The sequence below is a fragment of the Opisthocomus hoazin genome, chromosome 7, assembly GCF_030867145.1.
Source record: "Opisthocomus hoazin isolate bOpiHoa1 chromosome 7, bOpiHoa1.hap1, whole genome shotgun sequence".
Lineage (NCBI taxonomy): Eukaryota > Metazoa > Chordata > Aves > Opisthocomiformes > Opisthocomidae > Opisthocomus > Opisthocomus hoazin.
Window position 1 is genome coordinate 71,996,314 of NC_134420.1, and position 23,527 is coordinate 72,019,840.

General features: G+C 56.9%; 1 protein-coding gene across 4 annotated transcripts in view; it reads left to right on the forward strand.

The window, feature by feature from the left end:
* The first annotated feature begins 2,919 nt into the window (after positions 1 to 2,919).
* Positions 2,920 to 23,527, forward strand: part of TRIM9 (tripartite motif containing 9) — a 79,248-nt gene continuing 58,640 nt past the window's right edge. For all 4 annotated transcript variants that reach the window (XM_075427224.1, XM_075427226.1, XM_075427225.1 and 1 more), the window contains exon 1: positions 2,920 to 3,812. In XM_075427224.1, the coding sequence (XP_075283339.1) occupies positions 3,000 to 3,812 (813 nt within the window). In that variant the 5' untranslated portion in view covers positions 2,920 to 2,999. The remainder of the gene's footprint in view (positions 3,813 to 23,527) is intronic.

Below are 23,527 nucleotides of genomic sequence, written 5' to 3' on the forward strand. Positions count from 1 at the left end.
GCTGGCGGGGCGCGGAGGGGAACGGTGTTCGTGATAACAGTCCTTCTTGTTATTACGGATCACCAAGGGGGTCCAACAGCGCTTACAAAGACTCCCAACGGCTTTAATTTATCTCAGCCTAGTGGTGTCTTCTGCATCACCCAGAGCACAGGCTGGCTGCAACAGAAATGGAGATGCACCGCTCCTGCCGTGGGAGCCGGGGGCTGCTTCTCGAGCCGTGGCTCCTGGAAAGAGGGACACGAGAAAAGCAAGAGCCAGCTTAGAACGGGATGACATCTTGATCTTTTAACTTGTAATCGTTGATCACAGCGACATTAGACAAATGAATGTTGAAGCTGGGTCAGGTGATTATTGCAGGTTCATGGCTGCACGCCGCACAGTTCTCGGGGCCGTAACACGGCTGACAATTGTAAATAACACGCAGCCAGAGCACGGGGACGCTTGCCTCTTGCTGAGATGAAAGTGAAGGCATAAGCTGCTGCGCCAAGAAGAAAACAGTTAGATGTTTATGACCGAGGGTTGCTTCCAAATGCACTGGCTGCATTCTGCTTTGTGGGGCCTTCTCCTCTTTCTGCCCATTTACGTGACCAGAAATTTACTGCAGAAATGGCATCATATACCCGCCAGAGTGAAAAATGGCCGTGGGAAACAAGAGGCAGAGCAAACAAGGAGTGACGGGTTTACTTCGGCAAAAGGGTAGCTAGAGGAACGAGAGCAGGGAAAAAGTGACCCCTCTACTCTGCCCTGGTGAGACCCCATCTGCAGTGCTGTGTCCAGTTCTGGGCTCCGCAGTTCAAGAAAGATGAGGAGCTACTGCAGAGAGTCCAGCGGAGGGCTACGAGGATGAGGAGGGGACTGGAGCATCTCTCCTGCGAGGAGAGGCTGAGGGAGCTGGGCTTGTTCAGCCTGGAGAAGAGAAGGCTGAGAGGGGACCTTAGAAATGCCTACAAATATCTGCAGGGTGGGTGTCAAGAGGATGGGGCCAAGCTCTTTCCAGTGGTGCCTAGCGACAGGACAAGGGGCAACGGGCACAAACTGAAGCAGAGGAAGCTCCAGCTGAAGATGAGGAAGAACTTCTTCCCTCTGAGGGTGACGGAGACCTGGAACAGGCTGTCCAGGGAGGTTGTGGAGTCTCCTTGTCTGGAGATATTCAAGACCCGCCGGGACAAGGTCCTCTACAACCTACTGTAGGTGACCCTGCTTCGGCAGGAGGGTTGGACTAGATGACCTACAGAGGTCCCTTCCAACTCCTACCATTCTGTGATTCTGTGAACTCTGAGCAGACACCAAAAGGGAGCAAACGAGGAATGCTCAGCAGAGCCCGGGAAAGCCCTGATACCAGTGGTTGATACAGAGCCAGCAGGAGCCTGGAGAAGCAGAAAGGAAAGGACAAAGCAGAAGAGAGAAACACTCAGAAAGTCCTTTTCTCCTTATCACTTGTCCCTCCTTACCAGGCTGAGGAATGGCGGTGCCTTCCTTGCGCATCTCAGCTCTTGGGCTTCTCCCCCTTCTGAATACCAGTGTGGGAGCTTGAAATACCTGTGCACTGGGTCCCGGGACCTGCACCAAAGAGATGATGGAAAGGGCCTCTCCATGGCCCTGCCGAAAGCCGAGCCTGTGAAGGGCTGGGCCTTCCAAAGCTCAGTCTGGTAAATCCAAGGCTCAGCCTGACAAATCCCACTCAAACCTCTTCAGTGCCTACCCCAGCTGCTGGCTAAGCGCAGGCGTGCTGGGAGCCGTGCGACGCTCCCGCAGGATCTCGCTCCTCCGCTCCCTCACTCTCCATCCCCATGTTCACCCACACGACACCACAGCTCAAGTTTGGCGGTCCCAGGCTGCAGAGTCACAGAAACACGGGATGTTTGGGGTTGGCAGAGACCTCTGTGGGTCACCCAGCCCAACCCCCTGCCCAAGCAGGGTCACCCAGAGCAGGCTGCACAGCACCGCGGCCAGGCGGGGCTGGAATATCTCCAGAGAAGGAGACTCCACAGCCTCCCTGGGCAGCTTGGGCCAGGGCTCCGTCACCCTCAGAGGGAAGAAGTTCTTCCTCGGGTTCAGCTGGAGCTTCCTCTGCTTCAGTTTGTGCCCATTGCCCCTTGTCCTGTCGCTGGGCACCACTGGAAAGAGTCTGGCCCCGTCCTCCTGACACCCACCCTGCAGATATTTGTAGGCATTTCTAAGGTCCCCTCTCAGCCTTCTCTTCTCCAGGCTGAACAAGCCCAGCTCCCTCAGCCTCTCCTCGTAGGAGAGATGCTCCAGTCCCCTCCTCATCCTCGTAGCCCTCCGCTGGGCTCTCTCCAGTAGCTCCTCATCTTTCTTGAACTGGGGAGCCCAGAACTGGACACAGCACTGCAGATGGGGCCTCACCAGGGCAGAGCAGAGGGGGAGGAGAACCTCCCTCGCCCTGCTGCCCACACTCCTCTTGATGCACCCCTGTTGCTGGGCACCCCTCAGAAGAGCCTGGACACGCGGGCCTGCCACAGCGGCAGCACCTAGCGGGACAAGGCCGGCCCCCCGAAGCCCCTCGCCGGCCAGGCTGTGGGCCTGGGGACAGCGCGGTGGAAGGGCCGCAGGGAGGCCGCCATCTTGGGGGGGCACCCCGGGGCTCGGGGCAGGCCGCCGGCTGCCGGCGGGGAAGGCGAGCAGCCGGGGGTGGTCGGGCCGCTCCCCGGGGCGCTGGGGCAGAGCCGGGGCAGGGGGCAGCGGGGGCAGCCGCGGGGGACAGGCTCCGCACCCCCCGCCCGACCCCGCAGCCCTGAGCAGGGACCCCCGCAGCGCCGGCGGCGGCAGCAGCAGCGGGCGGGGCGGGGACGGGCGGGCGGCGGAGCCAATCGCAGCGCGAGGCCCGCCTCCCCGCCGGCGGCGGACCAGTGGCGGGGCGGGGGCGGGGCGGAGCGCTCGGCGGGCGGGGGGCGGCAGTCGGCGCTGAGGCGCGGACCGGTGCGGGTGGGTCCTGAGGCTCCGCCGCGGCCGCCGCCCGCCCGCTCTCCGCTTCCCCTATGGAAGAGATGGAAGAGGAGCTGAAATGCCCGGTGTGCGGCTCCTTTTACCGGGAGCCCATCATCCTGCCCTGCTCGCACAACCTCTGCCAGGCGTGCGCCCGCAACATCCTGGTGCAGACGCCCGAGTCCGAGTCCCCGCAGAGCCGCCGCGCCTCGGGCTCGGCCGTCTCCGACTACGACTACCTGGACCTGGATAAGATGAGCCTGTACAGCGAGGCCGACAGCGGCTACGGCTCCTACGGCGGCTTCGCCAGCGCTCCCACCACCCCCTGCCAGAAATCCCCCAACGGCGTCCGCGTCTTCCCGCCCGCCGCCCCGCCGCCCGCCGCCGCGCTGGCCCCGCCGCCGCCACGCAACGCCTGCCTCACCTGCCCGCAGTGCCACCGCAGCCTGGTGCTGGACGAGCGTGGGCTGCGGGGCTTCCCCCGCAACCGCCTGCTGGAAGGCGTCATCGACCGCTACCAGCAAGGCCGGGCGGCCGCCCTGCGCTGCCAGCTCTGCGAGAAGGCGCCCAAGGAGGCGGCCGTCATGTGCGAGCAGTGCGACGTCTTCTACTGCGACCCTTGCCGCCTGCGCTGCCACCCGCCGCGGGGCCCGCTGGCCAAGCACCGCCTGGTCCCGCCGGCCCAGGGCCGCGTCAGCCGCCGCCTCAGCCCCCGCAAGATCTCCACCTGCACCGACCACGAGCTGGAGAACCACAGCATGTACTGCGTCCAGTGCAAGAGCCCCGTCTGCTACCAGTGCCTGGAGGAGGGCAAGCACTCCAGCCACGAGGTCAAGGCCCTGGGCGCCATGTGGAAGCTGCACAAGGTGAGAGCCCTGGCCACCCCGGGCAGCCTCCGCCAGCCGAGCCCCACCGCTGGGAGATGGCCGCGGAGGGATGCCCGCCCGGCACGACGCGTCCCGGCGCGACGTGTCCAGCGCAGCGCGTCCGGCACGGCTCGCCTTCCCTCCGCTGCGAGCTGGGAGCATCGCCAACCGCCCTCTCCCACGCCGGGGCTGTGCTTTGCGCCCTTGCTTGGGAAGAGAGGTAGCAGGCGGTGCTCCCCGCGGGCCGAGGCTCTGCCGAAGGGTGGTGGACCCCGGGGGGGGGACACCCGCGCTGCGGAGCCGGCCCGGCGATGGGGAGCAGTGCTTTCGTGACGAGGGAGGCGTGAAATCCGTCGCGGGGAAGGCGGCAGCGGGGTGGTGCGGGGGGCTGCCGAGGGAGCGACTGTGCCTCCTCCCGCGCCCTGAGTCACGGCGAGGAGGAGGAGGGATGGCAGCGGGCAGCGGAGCCTTCTGCTGAATACTGATCAGCTCCTCTTGAGCGTCTTCACTCCCACACGCGTCCTCGCTGGAGCGGAGGGTCCCGGCGCTCGAGGCAGGGACGCAGCCGTCGTGAGCTTCAGCTCAGCTCCGTCCGCCCTGCGGCCCCCCTCCCAGTGACCCCCTCGCTGAGGGAACTGGGGCAGAAGTGACTGGGATGTGGGCGGACAGGGCACAAGGGGACGGGCATCACTCCTCAGAGGGACATTGAAATAATTGTCCCCCCGCTCCAGGCAGGAGCAGGTGGGGGGACCTGTGACAAGGAGCTGGGGTGGTGGGTGACCCCCCTGTCGAGAGGGGCTCGGCCAGATCGCGTTCCAGGAAGGTCCCTGTTGTGCTTTGGTGGACTGCGTGGCGGCTCCGTGGGGGATGGAGACTCTGCACCCATGTTGGGTCAATGGGTGCATGCAGGGACAGCCTGTTGCTTGTTGTGAAGCTCCTGGAGAGGGCTGGGAGAAGAGGGTAACCACGTCACGTTGCGGTGTGGAGGGGGAGGGTATGACAGTGCCTGTTACTGCTGGGAAGGGCTTGTCCTGACCCCCTTCTACTGGGAGCAGGAACACCTCCTCCCCGGCTTTCCAGTGCTTGTACAAAGGTGAAGCCCAAGTTCCAGAGCAGTTTTGGTGCCCCATGCCCTTGTCCTTACCCATGGGGTGCAGTCCCTGCTCCCAAAGTTGGTGGCAGTTCACGTCACCGGTGGTCTCACCCGACGGGTGTTGGGCTGCCGGGATGCACCGTGGCACAGGCGACCGCTGACCTGCTCATGGGAGCATGGGGGCTCGTCCTTGCTGATGCGTTAGCGTGGCACGAGCCGTTGGGTGCTGCGAGCATCTCGCTCCTCTGACCTTTTAGGAAACCCAGTGAGTGCTGGCTGTGCCAGAGCAGCCTGTTCTCCAGAGCCTGGTCCTCCTGGAGGACCTTCCAGACTCTTTCCAGTGGTGCCCAGCGACAGGACAAGGGGCAATGGGCACAAACTGAAGCAGAGGAAGCTCCAGCTGAAGATGAGGAAGAACTTCTTCCCTCTGAGGGTGATGGAGCCCTGGCCCAGGCTGCCCAGGGAGGCTGTGGAGTCTCCTTCTCTGGAGATATTCCAGCCCCGCCTGGACGCGGTGCTGTGCAGCCTGCTCTGGGTGACCCTGCTTGGGCAGGGGGTTGGGCTGGGTGACCCCCAGAGGTCCCTGCCAACCCCGACCATTCTGTGATTCTGTGATTCTGTGAGATGGAGGCTGAACCCATTCGGTCTGTGCTGGCACGGAGCAGGAGCGGAGCTGGATCCATCTCTTGGGGTTTTCTCCAGAACAAGCGAAATCTAATGAGCACCAGGCCTTTTTGTAAGGTTTTGGCTTCGCCTTCCTGCTCTGACTGAGGTGCAGCAGGGCATCGACGTAGATACACACACGGGCATCTGGACTGTTTTGTACACAAGTGTTCCGTCCTTGGGTTCTGAAGAGGATGGCTTATCCTTCCTCGAATGCTTAGCTTTTCTCTCCGCATGCCTGTGCACGGGGGAGAGCTTGAGCACTGCAGTGTTTCATCGACATAGCGAGCAGAGGTAGAACGGTGACGGTGTTTGAAACGATGATTTTCCTGCAATTTCTCTCAGATTTTCGGAAATCAGGTGTCCTGGTGGATGACAGGTTAACCATGAGCCAGCAGCGTGCCCTGGCTGCCAAGAAAGCCAATGGGATCCTGGGGTGCATTAGGAGCAGTGTGGCCAGCAGGGCGAGGGAGGTTCTCATCCCCCTCTGCTCTGCCCTGGTGAGGCCCCATCTGCAGTGCTGTGTCCAGTTCTGGGCTCCCCAGTTCAAGAAAGATGAGGAGCTACTGGAGAGAGTCCAGCGCAGGGCTATGAGGATGAGGAGGGGACTGGAGCATCTCTCCTGCGAGGAGAGGTTGAGGGAGGTGGGCTTGTTCAGCCTGAAGAAGAGAAGGCTGAGAGGGGACCTTAGAAATGCCTACAAATATCTGCAGGGTGGGTGTCAGGAGGACAGGGCCAGACTCTTTCCAGTGGTGCCCAGCGACAGGACAAGGGGCAACGGGCACAAACTGAAGCAGAGGAAGCTCCAGCTGAAGATGAGGAAGAACTTCTTCCCTCTGAGGGTGATGGAGCCCTGGCCCCGGCTGCCCAGGGAGGCTGTGGAGTCTCCTTCTCTGGAGATATTCCAGCCCCGCCTGGACGCGGTGCTGTGCAGCCTGCTCTGGGTGACCCTGCTTGGGCAGGGGGTTGGGCTGGGTGACCCACAGAGGGCCCTGCCAACCCTGAATATTCTGTGATTCTGTGAGTCTGTGATTCTGAGCCTGTGTTTCCGCACAGGTAGTCGGAATGGCTTTTCGGGGACGACGGTGCCGGGGTTTCCTGGGGTTGCCTGACGTTTGCTTGTTGGGGGAGGGAGGAGAGCCTGCCGAGGCGGTTGTGGCGGCGTGGTCTAACAGGGTGATTTCAGAAGCACTCCCTGTACAGCGGAATCAAGGGGAGAGGCTGTTGACATTTCGAGCTTTATCCTGGTTGGGACTGGGCGATAGGAACCAAACCACCTGCGGACTGGAGTGGTGAAAAGTATCTGGGTGTTGTTTTTTGAGGGGCCGGGGCCTCTGGCAGCAAGACAAACTTGCTGAAAAGGCGACTGTCCCTTTTTGTCCGATCTTTTCGCTGCGGTGAGTGGTTGTAATGAGTACCTACAGCTGGTAGGGAAGGACGGAGTCATCAGCTCTTGAATTCTCTTCTGTGATTGCGACACGTCTCAGTGCAAAATATTCTTTGGGATGCATCTGTGCTCTTAATTTCTGACCCGAGGAGACTGTGGGGCTCGCCACAGCGTGCCTTGACTAGCTGCTGCTCTCGAAAGCAGCGTTCACGCGTCAGTACGTGATTGCCGGGCCCTAGGCCATCGCTGTGAAGTGCAGCGTGCTTCGCTCCGGAGAGGAGACCAAAGGGCTTTTTACAGACCTCTCTGGGAACTGCCCTGGTTTTCGCTTTCCTCTGACAGAGTGCCGATTGTCTGGTTCTCGCAGATGATCGTTTCGAAATAATCTGTGCTGAGGCACAATCAAAGGTAATTCAGGGAGCTAGGATTTCTGAGCCGGACGCAGATCGTGGGAAATCCTCTCTTCCTATCTTCCTCAGGACAGCTGTTGGGAGAGGGGTCGATATTCAGAGAAACGCAGAGGAAAATGGGTTTTTAAATCTGAATCGTCCCAGTTTTGTACATATATTGCAGCTGTCTGGATTTGATCCCGACAAGCTGGAGTGCTGCTTGGCGTGTCAAAAGCAGAGACACAAGATGGAGCTGAATCATTTATTCTTTGCGCATTCAAGTCCCTCTTGCTTTTGCTGGGAAGCGTGCGGTGAGTGCAGGCTCAGCAGCTCGCCGATGGCTTTTTGTAGATAGAATCCCAGCATGGCAGGGGTTGGCAGGGCCCTCTGTGGTCACCCAGTCCAACCCCCTGCCCAAGCAGGGTCACCCAGAGCAGGCTGCACAGCACCATGTCCAGGCAGGTCTGGAATATCTCCAGAGAAGGAGACTCCACAACAAGATAGATGCATGAGTATGTCTAAAACGGACTGAAGGGACCGCTGCGGTCTGGTCCAGTCCCCAGCTATCTCTGACAGCCCTGAAATCCCCTCCATCAGTTGACCAAGCTCTGCCTTAAAAGCATTTTACCCTCGCCGATGCGTGTTGCAAAGGTCTCCCAGAAGTTCACGGTTTCTGGTGGTAGGTTTTAAGCAGGTTTGGAAGCTTTCTGGGTTAGGCAGTGGGCAGACAGCAATGCAGAGGAGTTGTTCCTGCCCGCCTGGCACAGGGTTGTTGCCCAGCACTACTGCGTCTGGCTGTCCTCCACAGAGTCCCTGGTGCTTCTCGCCCCGTGGCTGGACACCCTCTCCGAGGTGGGACGTGCCTGCCAGAGTCTGCTTTGGTCTTTGAGATCGGTGTCCCCGCTGCAGCAGGCGTGAACCCAGATTCACCCTGCGCAGAAATAAGCTGAAGAGGTCGGCGGTGCCACGGTGAACGGCGATGCAGGCTTCTGCTCTCTGTTTTTGGCGGTCAAGCTAGAAGCTTCCCTCTGCTTTGGGTTGAGATCGTGGGTTTGCTTTGCAGGGGCTCGTGGGGCTTTGCCTCTTTTCTCCACTAGCATCTCTTTCACGTTGCTTTTGCCTTAAACCAAGGCTCTGGGGTGGGAGCACCATCTGCTTTGCCTTGACACCGAAAGGGGAGCAGGTTAGGCAGCCTGTCCAGTTCCTCTTGTAATGAAGCAGAAGCAGGTCCTGACCTCCATGGAAGTTGAACCGTGCTCTCAGGTACACTTGTACATGGGATTTCGCTGCCTGGGATGGGATTGCCCAGGCTGAAGACACAAACTGTGCTCGGATTGCAGACCCCTGCAGCATCTCCGCACAGACTGCGGTGGAGACCGACCCTGTGAACTGACATCACGCGCTCTGTTGGATCAGCTGTAACGATTAGCGGTCAGGGGCTAATTAGCAGAGGTACTCTCAAGACCTCGGCTCTTCTGGACTGTCACTAGCACAGATGGGATGAGGGAAGCGGAGGGAGCTCTTCTTTTTAAGAATCAAAAATTCTGTGTACGCTAGGCATGACCTTGTTCCGGTTGGTTTGCACATCTGGGGTGAGCTAAGGGGTGGAAAACATCACCAGTTCCTCTTCGTTTCTGCCCGGGGGCCAGCGGGCTTCGGAGCCAAGAGAGTGCCAAGCAGGCAGCGTTGTTCGTTAGCTTACTTGGCGGGGTCTCGGTGTTAGCTGCCGGAGAAACTTTTGTGGGGAGCCGCTTTCTTGAGGCACGGTGAACGTACTGCTGGGGGTCCGAGGGAATTCCTGTGGCCCACAGCGCTCGTGGGAAGTATCCGGGGAGCTGCTGTATGACAAAGATCTGTTTGCTTTTGCGAAGTAAAATATTTGCTGCTAAAACAGTGAGAATCCTTAATCTTCTCCTGTTGCAAGCAGAGCATTTTCCCAAGCCTTGCTCTGGTGGCCTTCCCGAATACAGTACAGGCTGGGGCGGACCTGCTGGAGAGCAGCTCTGCGGAGAGGGACCTGGGTGTCCTGGTGGACGACAGGGTGACCATGAGCCAGCAGTGTGCCCTGGCTGCCAAGAAGGCCAATGGGATCCTGGGGTGCATCAAGAGCAGTGTGGGCAGCAGGGCAAGGGAGGTTCTCCTCCCCCTCTACTCTGCCCTGGTGAGGCCCCATCTGCAGTGCTGTGTCCAGTTCTGGGCTCCCCAGGTCAAGAAAGATGAGGAGCTACTGGAGAGAGTCCAGCGGAGGGCTGCGAGGATGAGGAGGGGACTGGAGCATCTCCCCTACGAGGAGAGGCTGAGGGAGCTGGGCTTGTTCAGCCTGGAGAAGAGAAGGCTGAGAGGGGACCTTAGAAATGCCTCTAAATATCTGCAGGATGGGTGTCAGGAGGATGGGGCCAGACTCTTTCCAGTGGTGTCCAGCGACAGGACAAGGGGCAACGGGCACAAACTGAAGCCTGAGAAGTTCCGTCTGAAGATGAGGAAGAACTTCTTCCCTCTGAGGGTGACAGAGCCCTGGCCCAGGCTGCCCAGGGAGGCTGTGGAGTCTCCTTCTCTGGAGATATTCCAGCCCCGCCTGGCCGCGGTGCTGTGCAGCCTGCTCTGGGTGACCCTGCTTGGGCAGGGGGTTGGGCTGGGTGACCCACAGAGGTCCCTGCCAACCCCTGCCATGCTGGGATTCTGTGAATGCGGTACGGTGAGTTACGTTCTTGGAGCCCGTGTGGCCCTTGGTGCCAGGAGATGCCCTCTTAGTGATTTGCAAATGGAAGGGGGCCCAGGGCCGTCTCGGAGCGGGCGTAAATCACTGCGGCTTCATCGGTTCCGGTGGGAAGTCCAGCAATACACGGGCCTGACAGGGCGATGCTGTGTCGCACCGACCCTGCTCAGGCTCCCCAAAGGCTTTTAAGCACCTCAACGTGCAGACTGGTGTCTGGTGGGATCTGTCTTCATCCAGAAGGTTCCTGCACCTGTAAATACCAAACCTTCGCCGTTCTGCGTCTGATTTTTTTCTTTCTTGGCCGCTTTGCGAATGAAGGATCCCACGAGTTTGCTGTTTCTTGCTGTGCTTCCTGTGGTGCCAGCCAGGAACACCGCAGCTGAGATGGGTGAAAAATCAGCCCCTGGATAAATTCTTGTCTCTCTCTCGTGGAAATTTCAGCAGGTATCAGTGTGTCGCCCAGAGGTTCTCCTGTCACCGCATCCCTGGCCTGAGAAACCAGGAGAATCAGCGAGCAGAGCAAACACTGCACCTGGTGTGAAGTAAATGGCAGGAAAGTGAGAAAAAAAGCGTTGTTGTGTATTTATCAGGTTTCACAAGATGCGCTCGGAGAGCTGACAGCGGTGCAGGGAACGTGTTCGCAAGGGGCTGCTCTGCATTGCTTATTCCCACTCTTCTAAATAAACAAAAGTTCAGGTTTTTAGAGGGAGAACTTTGCTTGGCGTCACTTGCTAGAAGCTGTTCACAGATGACCACAAAATCTTCTGAAGGAGTCTTGCAGTGTGCTTTCCACAGATCCAGCACGTGCTGTTTGGAGATATTCTCATTCTCTTTCCTGAAGTTTGAAGGAATTTTCTGTGTCCCTTGATTAACTTGCATGCTTCACGTAGATACTTGTTTAAAGCAGAGTGTTTTCGATTTGTGTGTGCTCTTCCCAGCTGTATGGAAGAACAATAAAAAAAAAAAAACAAAACAGTTGAAATATTACAACTCCCCAGCTCTCAAAACTTGTCCCTTACATTGTTTGCTCTTGGCCTGAGGCATTCTGTGTGGCTGTGGTACGCATTTTACCAGTTAAATTGGCTTATAAATAAGCCAGCTCATTCCCTGTTCATTCAGATAGTCCCACTGGGATGAACTGGATAAATATCTATTTAGGGCAAGCACATAAGCCAGCAAGAGCTCACGGTGTAAACCGCTGGTGACCCTAGCTGAGGTAGCATCCTAGAAGGACCAGCAAAGGCTGGTGTGGCAGAAGCTCAGTTCCTGTGAGGAGTAAGGCGATGGTACCAAAGCTCTCCGGACGAAAGTTTCTCAAATTCTCATGGACCATCCAAGGTGTAACTGGACAGACTGCGAGTAGGATGGGTTGGTAAACTGGGGCTCTGGGGCTGCTGCTGAGGGGTGGCTTACTGGGCGAGGGTCCTGCCAGGTAGCCATTCAAAGGAAAGCTATTAAGCTTTCTAACAAGGAGACCTATTGATGGCCTCGAGTTGCATCAAGGGAGGTTCAGATTGGATATTGGGAACAATTTCTTTACTGAGAGAGCGGTCAGGCGTTGGAATAGGCTGCCCAGGACAGTGGGGGAGTCCCCATCCCTGGAGGGGTTCAAAAACCGTGTGGATGTGGCACTTGGGGACATGGTTTAGCAGGCGTGGTGGGGTTGGGGTGACAGTTGGACTTGATGATCTCAGAGGTCTTTTCCAACCTTCATGATCTGAATGATTCTATGATTCTGTGAACACCTGGGCAAACATCACTTAAACTACTTGCATGAACCTTGACATGTTTTTCAACCAATGGTCCCCTTTTTTCTTCTTCTTTGGGGGTTAGACCCTTACATTTCTTTCCATTTTTTTCCCTTTCCCCTGGCTGGTCCTTTTGGATTTGTGCCATCAGTTCCCCTCTCTTCTCCTGGTGCCCTGCAGCAGGACTGTTTTGTGTGTGCGCATTAGGGATGGCTTATGGTTGTGCTCCCAGCTGGAGGGTGCATAATGCACCCATAGCATCGCTTGTTTAAGCCTTTGCTGTGGAGCTGCAGCTGCTTCCCATCTGCAGCTCCTGGGGTCTTCTCTGCTGAAATCCCTCTGTCCTCCCGGGTAACCAATGCCCCTTGATTCAAGAGGCATTAATTCACTAATTCTTTTAACGCCACCACTTTCCTCCCCCCTGCTCTTCACCTCTTGACCTTGGCAGGCATCAGCTGTCGGCGATGGAAGGAGCTGCTGCTCCTGGCCCCGCACTCGTTGCGCCGACTGCGCGGGGTCTCTGTCCCTTGGCTGGCTGGGGCTTCGCTGTGCTGGTGGGATTTCTGCTTGGGAATCACAGAATCACAGAATGTTCGGGGTTGGCAGGGACCTCTGTGGGTCACCCAGCCCAACCCCCTGTCCAAGCAGGGTCACCCAGAGCAGGCTGCACAGCACCGCGGCCAAGCGGGGCTGGAATATCTCCAGAGAGGGAGAGAGGGAAGGACCTTTCTGCCTGTAGAGGCAGACTCTGAGGTCTGGTTTTCACTCCAGGGTGGTGGTAGGAAAGCATCCTTTCCAAGCAGGCTTTCTATGCCATGGTCTCTCCAGTGGAGTGCGTAAAGCTGGGAGAAGGGTGGGGGTTGTGTCAAGCTTTGAAATTAATAATTTCTTACAAGGTGTATTTATTGACTTCAAGACTCTGACATACTGCTGTGGGGTCAGAGCCCCCCTTTCCTTGCTCCCCTTCCTGGCAGGGCTGGGCTGTGTTACCCAAAGCACCCCGTGATTCCGACTGAAGCAGGGGAGGAGCGGAGAGATGCTGGCCCTGCGGCTCCGGCTGTTTACGTTGCAGCAAGGAAGGGAACTGTGGCAGCATTTCCCCGAGGATGCTGGAAAAAGCAGGGATAGGCTGGTGGCTGTGACTGGAGGTCAGCTCTCCCTGCTGAGGGTTTGCCTTGTGCTCCTGGGCAAGTAACTGCTTCGCTTCCCTGTCTGTCCTTTCCCCTGCCTCAGGCTGCCCCGGCTTGTTCAAAGCTGCCTCTTAGAAATGTGTGTTTAGCACAGCTCCCTTCCTCCAGCCCAGCAGCCTGATCGTGGTGTAACGCAAATTCATAACCAAGCACCTTCTGCTGCACGTGGAGACGTGCTGAGAACTTCCAACAGCGCCGAGGACACGGTAGCTGTCAGGGCTGGGTGAAATCCCGTCAAGGACATAATGAGAGCATCAGGCTCTCTCCCTGGGAAAGCACTTCCATACAAGCTCAGTCTTAAAGTGGAGTCACAGAGATTTAAGGGCATGACTTGAACGCTTTCTTGACTCGGGGCGGCTGAAATGGTAAATTGGTGAGAGCCCTTGATGTGCAAACAGCGTCGGATTAACTGCGTGCTGGGTGAGAGCTGGCGTTGTCCCTTGGCTCGGTGACAGATGCCACTGTTCCCTGGGAACACAGCGCTCTTTCTTTGGCAGGGGGCAAGACAGAAGTGTAAAACGAGCCTCGACTTTCACGGCAAAGCCAGTGAAGTCTTAGTCTTGCTGTCTGAGGAAGCAGTCAAAAAGCCTCTGATTATCCCGGCGTATATTTTATTGGTGCTCCTTTGGAGTTCAGCCGGCTGCCTCTTTCTTGTGCCATTTTTAATCTACAGCCAGCTTTTGTGAGGGTCTGTCCTAGGAGGAGCAGCAGTGGTGGTTCAAGTCATAGAATCATAGAATGATCAGGGTTGGAAGGGACCTTAAAGCTCATCTGGTCCCAACCCCCCTGCCATCAGCAGGGACATCTTCCACCAGCCCAGGGTGCTCAGAGCTCCATCCAACCTGGCCTTGAGCACTGCCAGGGAGGGGGCAGCCACAGCTTCTCTGGGCAACCTGGGCCAGGGCCTCACCACCCTCCTGGGGAAGAATTTCTTCTGAATATCGAATCTAAATCTGCCCTCTTTGAGTTTAGAGCCGTTCCCCCTTGTCCTATCCCTGCACACCCTTGTGAAAAGCCCCTCTCCATCCTTCCTGTCGGCCCCTCCAGGCACTGGCAGCTGCTCTAAGGTCACCCCGGAGCCTTCTCTTCTCCAGGCTGAACAGCCCCAGCTCCCTCAGCCTGTCCTCGTAGCAGAGGGGCTCCAGCCCTCGGATCATCTCCGTGGCCTCCTCTGGCCCCGCTCCAACACATCCATGTCCTTCCTATGCTGGGGGCTCCAGAGCTGGACGCAGGACTCCAGGTGGGGTCTGACGAGAGCGGAGTAAAGGGGCAGAATCCCCTCCCTCGCCCTGCTGCCCACGCTGCTCTGGATGCAGCCCAGGACACGGTTGGCTTTCCGGGCTGCCAGCGCACATCGCCGGCTCATGCTGAGCTTCTCATCCAGCAGCAGCCCCAGGTCCTTCTCCTCAGGGCTGCTCTCGAGCCACTCTCTGCCCAGCCTGTGCTTGTGTTTGGGGTTGCCCCAACCCACGTGCAGGACCTTGCCCTTGGCCTTGTTGAACTTCATGTGGTTCACGCAGGCTGACATTTCCAGCCTGTCCGGGTCCCTCTGGATGACGTCCCTTCCCTCCAGCGTGTCAACCACGCCACACAGCTCGGTGTCATCAGCAAACTTGCTGGCAGTGCACTCGGTCCCACTCAAGTCATGCTGTTGCATAAAAACCTCTCAGCTCCACAGCTCAGACGTGGCCGAGTTTGTCCTGTATCCATCCCGTAGCAACACTTCTTCCATCCGGACGTCGAATTCCCTGGAAACGAGGACCTGAAAGGGCGCTTGCTTAGGTCTGTGCCGCCATCAGCCCACAGCTCAGTGAATCAGAGCAAGTGCGTAGACAGTTTCTCACCTATGAGATTATTTCTCACCTCCCCCGGAGCACAGCAGTTAAAATTTTGTTGTTGGCTGGGAAAAAAGAAAAAAACACCCACGAAGAGTTGTGGTTTTGTGTCGGTTTGAATTTTGCTCTCGGGCTGCTGGGCAGGACGGAGGGGAGCCGAGCGCTGCCCCTTCCCCTCTGCTCTGCTAGCGACGGATGACAGCGCGGGTCGGGGGCGAGGAGGTTGGTTTGACCTGTATCGACCGCCCGTGTCGTGCTGCCCTCCCGATCAGCCAATGCGTCTGCGGCTCGGGCGGTGGTTCGGCTCGCTGTCCGTCTCCTGCCGCAGCGCTGGGTTGTCCAGCAGCGAGGGGCAGGGTGCAGGCAGCTCCCAGGAGGACCCGTCCTCCATCCCTGGCTGGTGGGGGGCTTGGCAACCTCTCTGTGCACGGACCCTGCCGTGCTGCGAGCTGCCCAGCTGCCTCTCACGGTGGAATTTCTGGCTCACAGAATCCCAGCATGGTGGGGGTTGGCAGGGACCTCTGTGGGTCACCCAGTCCCACCCCCTGCCCAAGCAGGGTCACCCAGAGAAGGCTGCACAGCACCGCGTCCAGGTGGGTCTGGAATATCTCCAGAGAAGGAGACTCCACAGCCTCCCTGGGCAGCCTGGGCGAGGGCTCCGTCACCCTCAGAGGGAAGAAGTTCTTCCTCATCTTCAGCTGGAGCTTCCTCTGCTTCAGTTTCTGCCCATTGCCCCTTGTCCTATCGCTGGGCACCGCTGGAAAGAGTCTGGCTCCTGTTGCTGTGCCCTGGGTGTTTGCTTTCGGCAGATGTACCAGATGTGGCCGGTCAGCCTGACGTGCGGTGAGCTGCGAGCGGTGGGTGGGTGCCGGAGGAAGGGCACCGCGCTGCTCCGCTGCTGGGGTGCCTCGTCGTAGCGTGAAGCTGGGAGGAATGCTTCTGTTGCAGGGGAGAAAGGTGAGAGGAGAGGGAAAGGAGGTGGGATCCCACCCCATGGTCTCAGCTGCGTTCTCCTTCCCCGCCTCGCAGCTGCAGCAGCCGGAGGGGATCCAGGGAGCGTGGAGTGCTGTTTATTTGGTAGGGTCAAGTTTGACTCCTTTTGTAACTGCTCTCAGCAGAAATATGCCTCTCTGCCATGGCGGTGGAGGGACTGTAAGGAGCTCTACCTGGTGAGACCAAAACCTCATTTGAACCTTCTTTGTAACTGCCCTAGAGCCAGTTTATGATTTGAGCGAGTCAGCTGGCTCCAGGATGTTGTGAGAACCAGTGCAGGTGGATTTGGTTTTGAAGCAACCCCATTTTTGCTCAGGCAAAAGATATTTTGTTCAATTATAGCGTGGTTCTTCACGCATCGGGACCGAGGGCATGGTGTGGTGCAGCAGGGCGAGGAACAAGCCAGCCACGTCTTCTCGGTGGAAAGTTGGGCAGAGAGGAACCTGATGAGGTTCAACAAGGGCAAATGCAGGGTCCTGCACCTGGGGAGGAACAACCCCAGGCACCAGGACAGGCTGGGGCTGACCTGCTGGAGAGCAGCTCTGCGGAGAGGGACTGGGAGTGCTGGGGGACGACAGGGTGACCATGAGCCAGCAGCGTGCCCTGGCTGCCAAGAAGGCCAATGGGATCCTGGGGTGCATCAAGAGGAGTGTGGGCAGCAGGTCGAGGGAGGTTCTCCTCCCCCTCTGCTCTGCCCTGGTGAGGCCCCATCTGCAGTGCTGTGTCCAATTCTGGGCTCCCCAGTTCAAGAGAGATGAGGAGCTACTGGAGAGAGTCCAGCGGAGGGCTACAAGGATGGTGAGGGAACAGGAGCATCTCTCCTACCAGGAGAGGCTGAGGGAGCTGGGCTTGTTCAGCCTGGAGAAGAGAAGGCTGCGAGGGGACCTTAGAAATGCCTCTAAATATCTGCAGGGTGGGGGTCAGGAGGATGGGGCCAGACTCTTTCCAGTGGTGCCCAGCGACAGGACAAGGGGCAATGGGCACAAAGTGAAGCAGAGGAAGCTCCAGCTGAAGATGAGGAAGAACTTCTTCCCTCTGAGGGTGACGGAGCCCTGGCCCAGGCTGCCCAGGGAGGCTGTGGAGTCTCCTTCTCTGGAGATATTCCAGACCCGCCTGGACGCGGTGCTGTGCAGCCTGCTCTGGGTGACCCTGCTTGGGCAGGGGGTTGGACTGGGTGACCCACAGAGGTCCCTGCCAACCCCGAACATTCTGTGATTCTGTGGTATCCTGAGACTTGCAGGAGTCTGTTATCACGGAGAGAAATGTCAAAGCTGGTGGAGCTGTTCATGCAGTGCTTTAGCTGGCCTTTAGCTGATGCGTCACAGGTTCTTGCCAGGGTTTCGTGGCTGTCTGGGTGCTGTAGCTGCATGGTCAGACTTCACAGATGCAGAGCATCGAAGATAACTTTCTGATACAAATGGTGGAGGAACCAACAAGGAAAGGCTCTCTGCTGGGCCTTGTACTAACAAACTAGGAGGGACTCGTGACGGATGTGAAGGTTGGAGGTGGACTCGTCTTCCTCCCTTTGCAGAATCCTTTCCCTGTGACTCTTCTAGAAACGAAGGGAATACGCAGCCCGCTTCAAACGTGAGTGCGACCTGGGGGAATACCTCCCGCAATCACGTGGTGTTTCTTCTGCGGAGTGGGAGACGCGGGACGATTTTATGGGGCTGTTTCAGTTCCTGGGGTCGTCTGCGGCTCGGCAGAGGCGAAGCCAGGAGGATGACACTGCGCAAGGTCGTTTGTGGCAATTAGCACGGCTCGTCTTTCTGCGGGAGCGCATGCACTCAGCGTTTGGCGTCTCGGTCCGTCTTGTGATGCACCAAAAGGAAATATGTGCCCTGGCTGCCAAGAAAGCCAATGGGATCCTGGGGTGCATCAAGAAGAGTGTGGCCAGCAGGATGAGGGAGGTTCTCCTTCCCCTCTACACTGCCCTGGTGAGGCCTCATCTGCAGTGCTGTGTCCAGTTCTGGGGTCCCCAGTTCAAGAAAGATGAGGAGCTACTGGAGAGAGTCCAGCGGAGGGCTACGAGGATGAGGAGGGGACTGGAGCATCTCCCCTACGAGGAGAGGTTGAGGGAGCTGGGCTTGTTCAGCCTGAAGAAGAGAAGGCTGAGAGGGGACCTTAGAAATGCTTACAAATATCTGAAGGGTGGGTGTCAGGAGGACGGGGCCAGACTCTTTCCAGTGGTGCCCAGCGACAGGACAAGGGGCAATGGGCACAAACTAAGGCACAGGAAGTTCCAGCTGAAGATGAGGAAGAACTTCTTCCCTCTGAGGGTGACAGAGCACTGGAACAGGCTGCCCAGGGAGGTTGTGGAGTCTCCTTCTCTGGAGATATTCCAGACCCGCCTGGACAAGGTCCTGTGCAGCCTGCTCTGGGTGACCCTGCTTGGGCAGGGGTTTGGACTGGATGACCCACAGAGGTCCCTTCCAACCCCTGCCATGCTGGGATTCTGTGATTCTGTGGGGGATTAATTTGTGTCACAACTGCAGCAGGCAGTGCATGGCAGGATAAAAGCCCTTCCCAGCGCCACAGAGCTGGCTTCAGTGAAGCTGTAAATCGTTACAGTTGTCGTGATTCATGTTAGGTGCAAGAGTCTTGGGTTTTGCAAACCAGCCCGTGGCCCCAGAGAGAGCTGGGGGGGGAGGGACAGACTTTTTAGCAGGGCCTGTAGCCATAGGACAAGGGCCAATAGTTTTAACCTAAAAGAGGATAGATATAAGGAAGAAATTCTTCACTGTGAGGGTGGTGAAACCCCAGCAGAGGTTGCCCAGAGAGGTGGTCGATGCCCCATCCCTGGAAACATTCCAGGCCAGGTTGGCCGGGGCTCTTAGCACCCTGATCCAGGTGAAGATGTCCCTGCTCCCTGCAGGGGGCTTGGGCTAGGTGACCTCTAAAGGTCCCTTCCAACCCAAATTATTCTGTGATTCCATGATTCTGTGACAGTTGAGCAGTTTGATGGCAGGTGGGTCTGGAATGGTGACGTGCAGAACTGGATGGTCTTCAGATATGGCTAAAGCCTGCATAGGTCGTGCTGTCAAATGCCACTGACCGCAGTGATTTGTCCCATCTCCACTCGTTGTCAAACGAGAGGAAAGGTGCTAGCCAGAAAATAAGCACCTTGAGCTCATATTTAATCAGGAGGCCGGGATTGGAAGGGTGGGATACTGGAGTTTCTCCTCATGCAGCACATGGACTGTTGGTTTCCAGCAGAGATCACCAAGGCTGTCTGAAGGGTACCAGGCAGAGGGATTTGTTCAGAGTTGTCTTCAGGTAGGTCAAGGAACAGTTCCATTCTGCTGAATGTGGTTTTCACCACCTTGTACGTTTTAACCAGTAAAATGAGTAATTTAAAATGAAAACATAGAAGTAGAGTTTGTATTTATGCAGCCACCAGGTGTTAAGCCATTCCAGAAGAGTTTGCAACCCTGCAGGGTTTCTGAACCCAAGAAAACATCCACGTTATTTGTATGTGCCCCCAAATACATTTGATTTAATATAACCAAGCTTACAGAACCAACGTCCTCACCCGGCGACAGCGTGTGCCGCGGTGCTGAGTTCAGGGGAGCGGTGCTGATTTAGACTGCCCGAGGTTCTGCTGTAATGTATGACTTATTATTAATAACTGTGCTTACCAGGGCTCTGGAGGAGAGTTATGTGCCTAATGACCATCCATGTGAAAAGCTTTTAACCTCGGCAAAACGTTTACAAAATCAATATTTATTATATTGCAGTCATTCTGTTTAAGTAGACAGTTTACTTGGTTTGGGGTCTCCAAGTTGATTTGCAGTTACAGTCTGAAGGAGCCAAGAGATCTCTGAATACAAGTAATATCACAAATGTCCATGGAGTGTGTGATTTAAGGCCAGATTCTGCCTCTTTCACTTGTGCAGAGTGGTCCCTGCCGTCAGGAAGAAGCGTGGTACCTCAAAGTGATTTACTCCTTCGGCGCGAGGCTGGTGGAATTTGACTCTGAAAATTTATGTGCGATTGGTAGGTAATTTATAGAACAGTTTATGTAACAACTTACGGCGTTCACAATTTTTGAGTGTGAATAAATACATCAATCTACCTCTTGGTTACTGAGAATATTTTAGGATCAGGTAAGCCTCAGCGGCTGCACAGCTCCGCAATAAATCGTCGGTATTTATTCTGCGACAGGGTTGGTGCACAGATGATCATTTTTAATGTGTGTGTTCGGAGTGGCAGATAATATGGGCTGTAATTAAATAGCAGTAACATCCCTGGCCCTAGGTGAGGGATATGGAGATGATGGGCTGGGGGGAGAAGGGTCTCTCGTTCTGCGGGGATGGCCGTGGCCGCGCTGGTGCCGCGTCCCCGAGGCTGGTGGCTGGGAGGAGCTGCTCGCGTGCCCCTCCGAGCAGTTACACAGGCACGCTTCAGCAAGCCCTCGCGTCGCACGGATTTATTTACCTTGCAAAACGGAGGTTTTATTGCAGGGCTGTTACACCTGGCATTCCTCCTCTTACGTGCCTCTTGGGTGGCTTTCCATGGTGGAAATGCCGGTGAGGGCTCGGCGCCCACAGTGCTGTTCGCTCCGGGTACCGCGGCGGTTGCAGCGAGCGCATCTTGTTGCTGCTTTGCTGGGAGCCTGGCGAGCCCCCTCCCTGCGCTCCAGAGAAGGAGGGAAGGACAGGCCTGGGCAGGCTGTGCTAAGGAGCTGGTTTTCCCTTCTGTATTCAAAACTGGTTGTAAGTTTAAATAGAAACAGGTTGAAGTAAGTCAAAACCTTCAGGGATCAAAGCTGCAACCCAAAGGAACAGGCAATGCTGTAACTTACCCCTTGCCTTGCAAAGTGCCACTGAAAAAAGCCCAGACTTCACATTTTAGAGTTATATTGGAAACCCTGGGTTTCTGCGACGTTTGTGTTCAGAGCCTTTGTCTTTTATTCCTTCCAAGCCGTCGCGAGAAGCGACCGCAGCCTCTTTGCAGTCGGAGCCCTTGGAGCTGGCCGTGCCGGAGGTGAAGGTGACCGCGTGCTGCCCCGTACAGCTTTCTGCCCGGGGCCCGGTGGTACAGACATGAAGAGCACGGGGCAGCCGTTGGACAAACCCAGGCCCGTCCTGTGCCCATGGGCTGTGAAGCCAAGGGGTCATGGCAGGAACACTCAAGCTGACCACCTGGGAGCTAATTAAGAGTCAGCACTGAGCTAATCTGGGAGGAGCGGTGGATACACTGCCAGGCTGTGCTGCCATCCAGCGTGACCTGGACAGGCTGGAGAGTTGGGCAGAGAGGAACCTGATGAGGTTCAACAAGGGCAAGGGCAGGGTCCTGCACCTGGGGAGGAACAACCCCAGGCACCAGTACAGGCTGGGGCGGCCCTGCTGGAGAGCAGCTCTGTGGAGAGGGACTGGGAGTGCTGGGGGACGACAGGGTGACCATGAGCCAGCAGCGTGCCCTGGCTGCCAAGAAGGCCAATGGGATCCTGGGGTGCATCAAGAGGAGTGTGGCCAGCAGGTCGAGGGAGGTTCTCCTCCCCCTCTGCTCTGCCCTGGTGAGGCCCCATCTGGAGTCCTGTGTCCAGTGCTGGGCTCCCCAGTTCAAGAAAGATGAGGAGCAACTGGAGAGAGTCCAGCGGAGGGCTACGAGGATGGTGAGGGGACTGGAGCATCTCTCCTCCGAGGAGAGGCTGAGGGAGCTGGGCTTGTTCAGCCTGGAGAAGAGAAGGCTGAGAGGAGACCTTATAAATGCCTCTAAATATCTGCAGGGTGGGTGTCAGGAGGACGGGGCCAGACTCTTTCCAGTGGTGCCCAGCGACAGGACAAGGGGCAATGGGCACAAACTGAAGCAGAGGAAGCTCCAGCTGAAGATGAGGAAGAACTTCTTCCCTCTGAGGGTGACGGAGCCCTGGCCCAGGCTGCCCAGGGAGGCTGTGGAGTCTCCTTCTCTGGAGATATTCCAGCCCCGCCTGGACGCGGTGCTGTGCAGCCTGCTGTGGGTGACCCTGCTTGGGCAGGGGGTTGGGCTGGGTGACCCACAGAGGTCCCTGCCAACCCCGACCATTCTGTGATTCTGTGTGAGTAGGTCTGTTGTTCATCCAGCTCCGTGGCATGGACATTCCAGCTCAGACACCCATGGGAGTCCCTGCGCCCTTTCCTTCTGCGCCACGTTAACGTCCCTAATGAAACCAGAGCACCTTCAAACTCCATGTAGGCTACATGAAGCCCCTCTGCTACGTGTGCGGGCTGCTGCTCAGATGCCCCTTCTCCTGAGCAGGTACTCTTTGCTTACCGATGAGGACCTTGCTGCACCAGCCCGGAATTAAAGAGGAGTGAAACTCGCCTGAGATTCCCTTCTGCTGCTGCTCATCTCAGTAGCCCAGCAGTGGGGAGAACAAAGAGCATTTTAACAAGCTGCTTCCAGCCCCTGCCAGCACATCATGGTGGGTTTGCTTTCCGCACCCGGGAGATCCTCTCCCGTTCTCTTCAGCGGTTGCTGGCGTCGCGACAGGGCTGGAGGCTGGAATCGCAGAGCTCCTGAGACTCTGGGGACCACCACGGCGAGCTGGCCAGCTTAGTGCTGGGTTTGAAGCTGAGCTTAGAGGTGCTGCTGAAGTACCTGTCTTCCCAGGAGTTTCCAACCCGCAGCAGGTGTGTTGCAAGAGACTTCTTTTGCCCCGGAGTTAAACCAGTGACTTAAAACAAATCCTTCACCTGAGTGGAAAGAGTGAGGCTTTTGCTGAGTTTGCAAAATGAGAAGGTTCTCCGACTGCCTGTCGAATACAGATTGCACAGGGCCTCCGGAGACTCCTGTTTTCAAAAAAGGAAAAAAAAAAATTTTGTCTGAAAGAGATCACATTTATCACTTCCAACTTCACATTTACGACTTCCGACTGTGTTTCTGCTTTTGTGGTATAAAAGGGCTTTTGTGTGTAAAGATAAATACTGCACAGCCCTGTCTGAGATTTGAGACACCACCAGCTAATCCCGCACGCGGCTCTTCACAAGGCAGCTTACGCCTTCAGACGACCATTTGATGTGCCTTCTGCGAAGGAAACCTGTCTCTCATTTCCCCCCTTCCCTGCTCACATATTTAAACTAGGAGAGTTTTCTCTGGTATTTTCCTTTACCTTGATAGCTCTCAAGTTAAAAATCTCACGTTCCCGTTGGGATGTCTCATGACCGTAGCTAGCGGCAGCAGCGCGTCGGAGACCAAGCTGATGGACTTCTTTTATGACGATGGTTGTTAATTACCAGGAGCCGCTGGGCATCCCACGCCTGCTCTGCTGCTTCACCTCAGGGTACACAGGTCAGGCCGCCACGTCCCAAGGAGACATCACCATCGCTTCTGTGTCACCCCTGCCTGTCCTTTCGCTGTCACAAGCTGCTTGATCTTCTCAGGCCCTGCAGCATCTCTCGCCCTACTTCTCCAGCTTTCTGGAACCTCCTTGCCCATGAAGTGGGTGGCGGAGGAGAGGGGCAGCTCTTGTGTGTGGGCCCCACTCCTCAGTACCATTTTCTCCCTTCTCTGCTGCTTCTCATCTGGTCTTTGGCTTCTCAGCCTGTTGGGTACCTCCTTCCCATGTTTGTTCATAAGGGTTGGAATGATTTCTGGTCCCACGTTAGGCATGTTCATATTCTGGTAGCAGAATGAGGGAGCAGCAACTCCTGCTAAGGTGGTCACAGTTGCTGCTTGAGGTAAAGGAGAACTGACTTCTCACAGAATCACAGAATCACA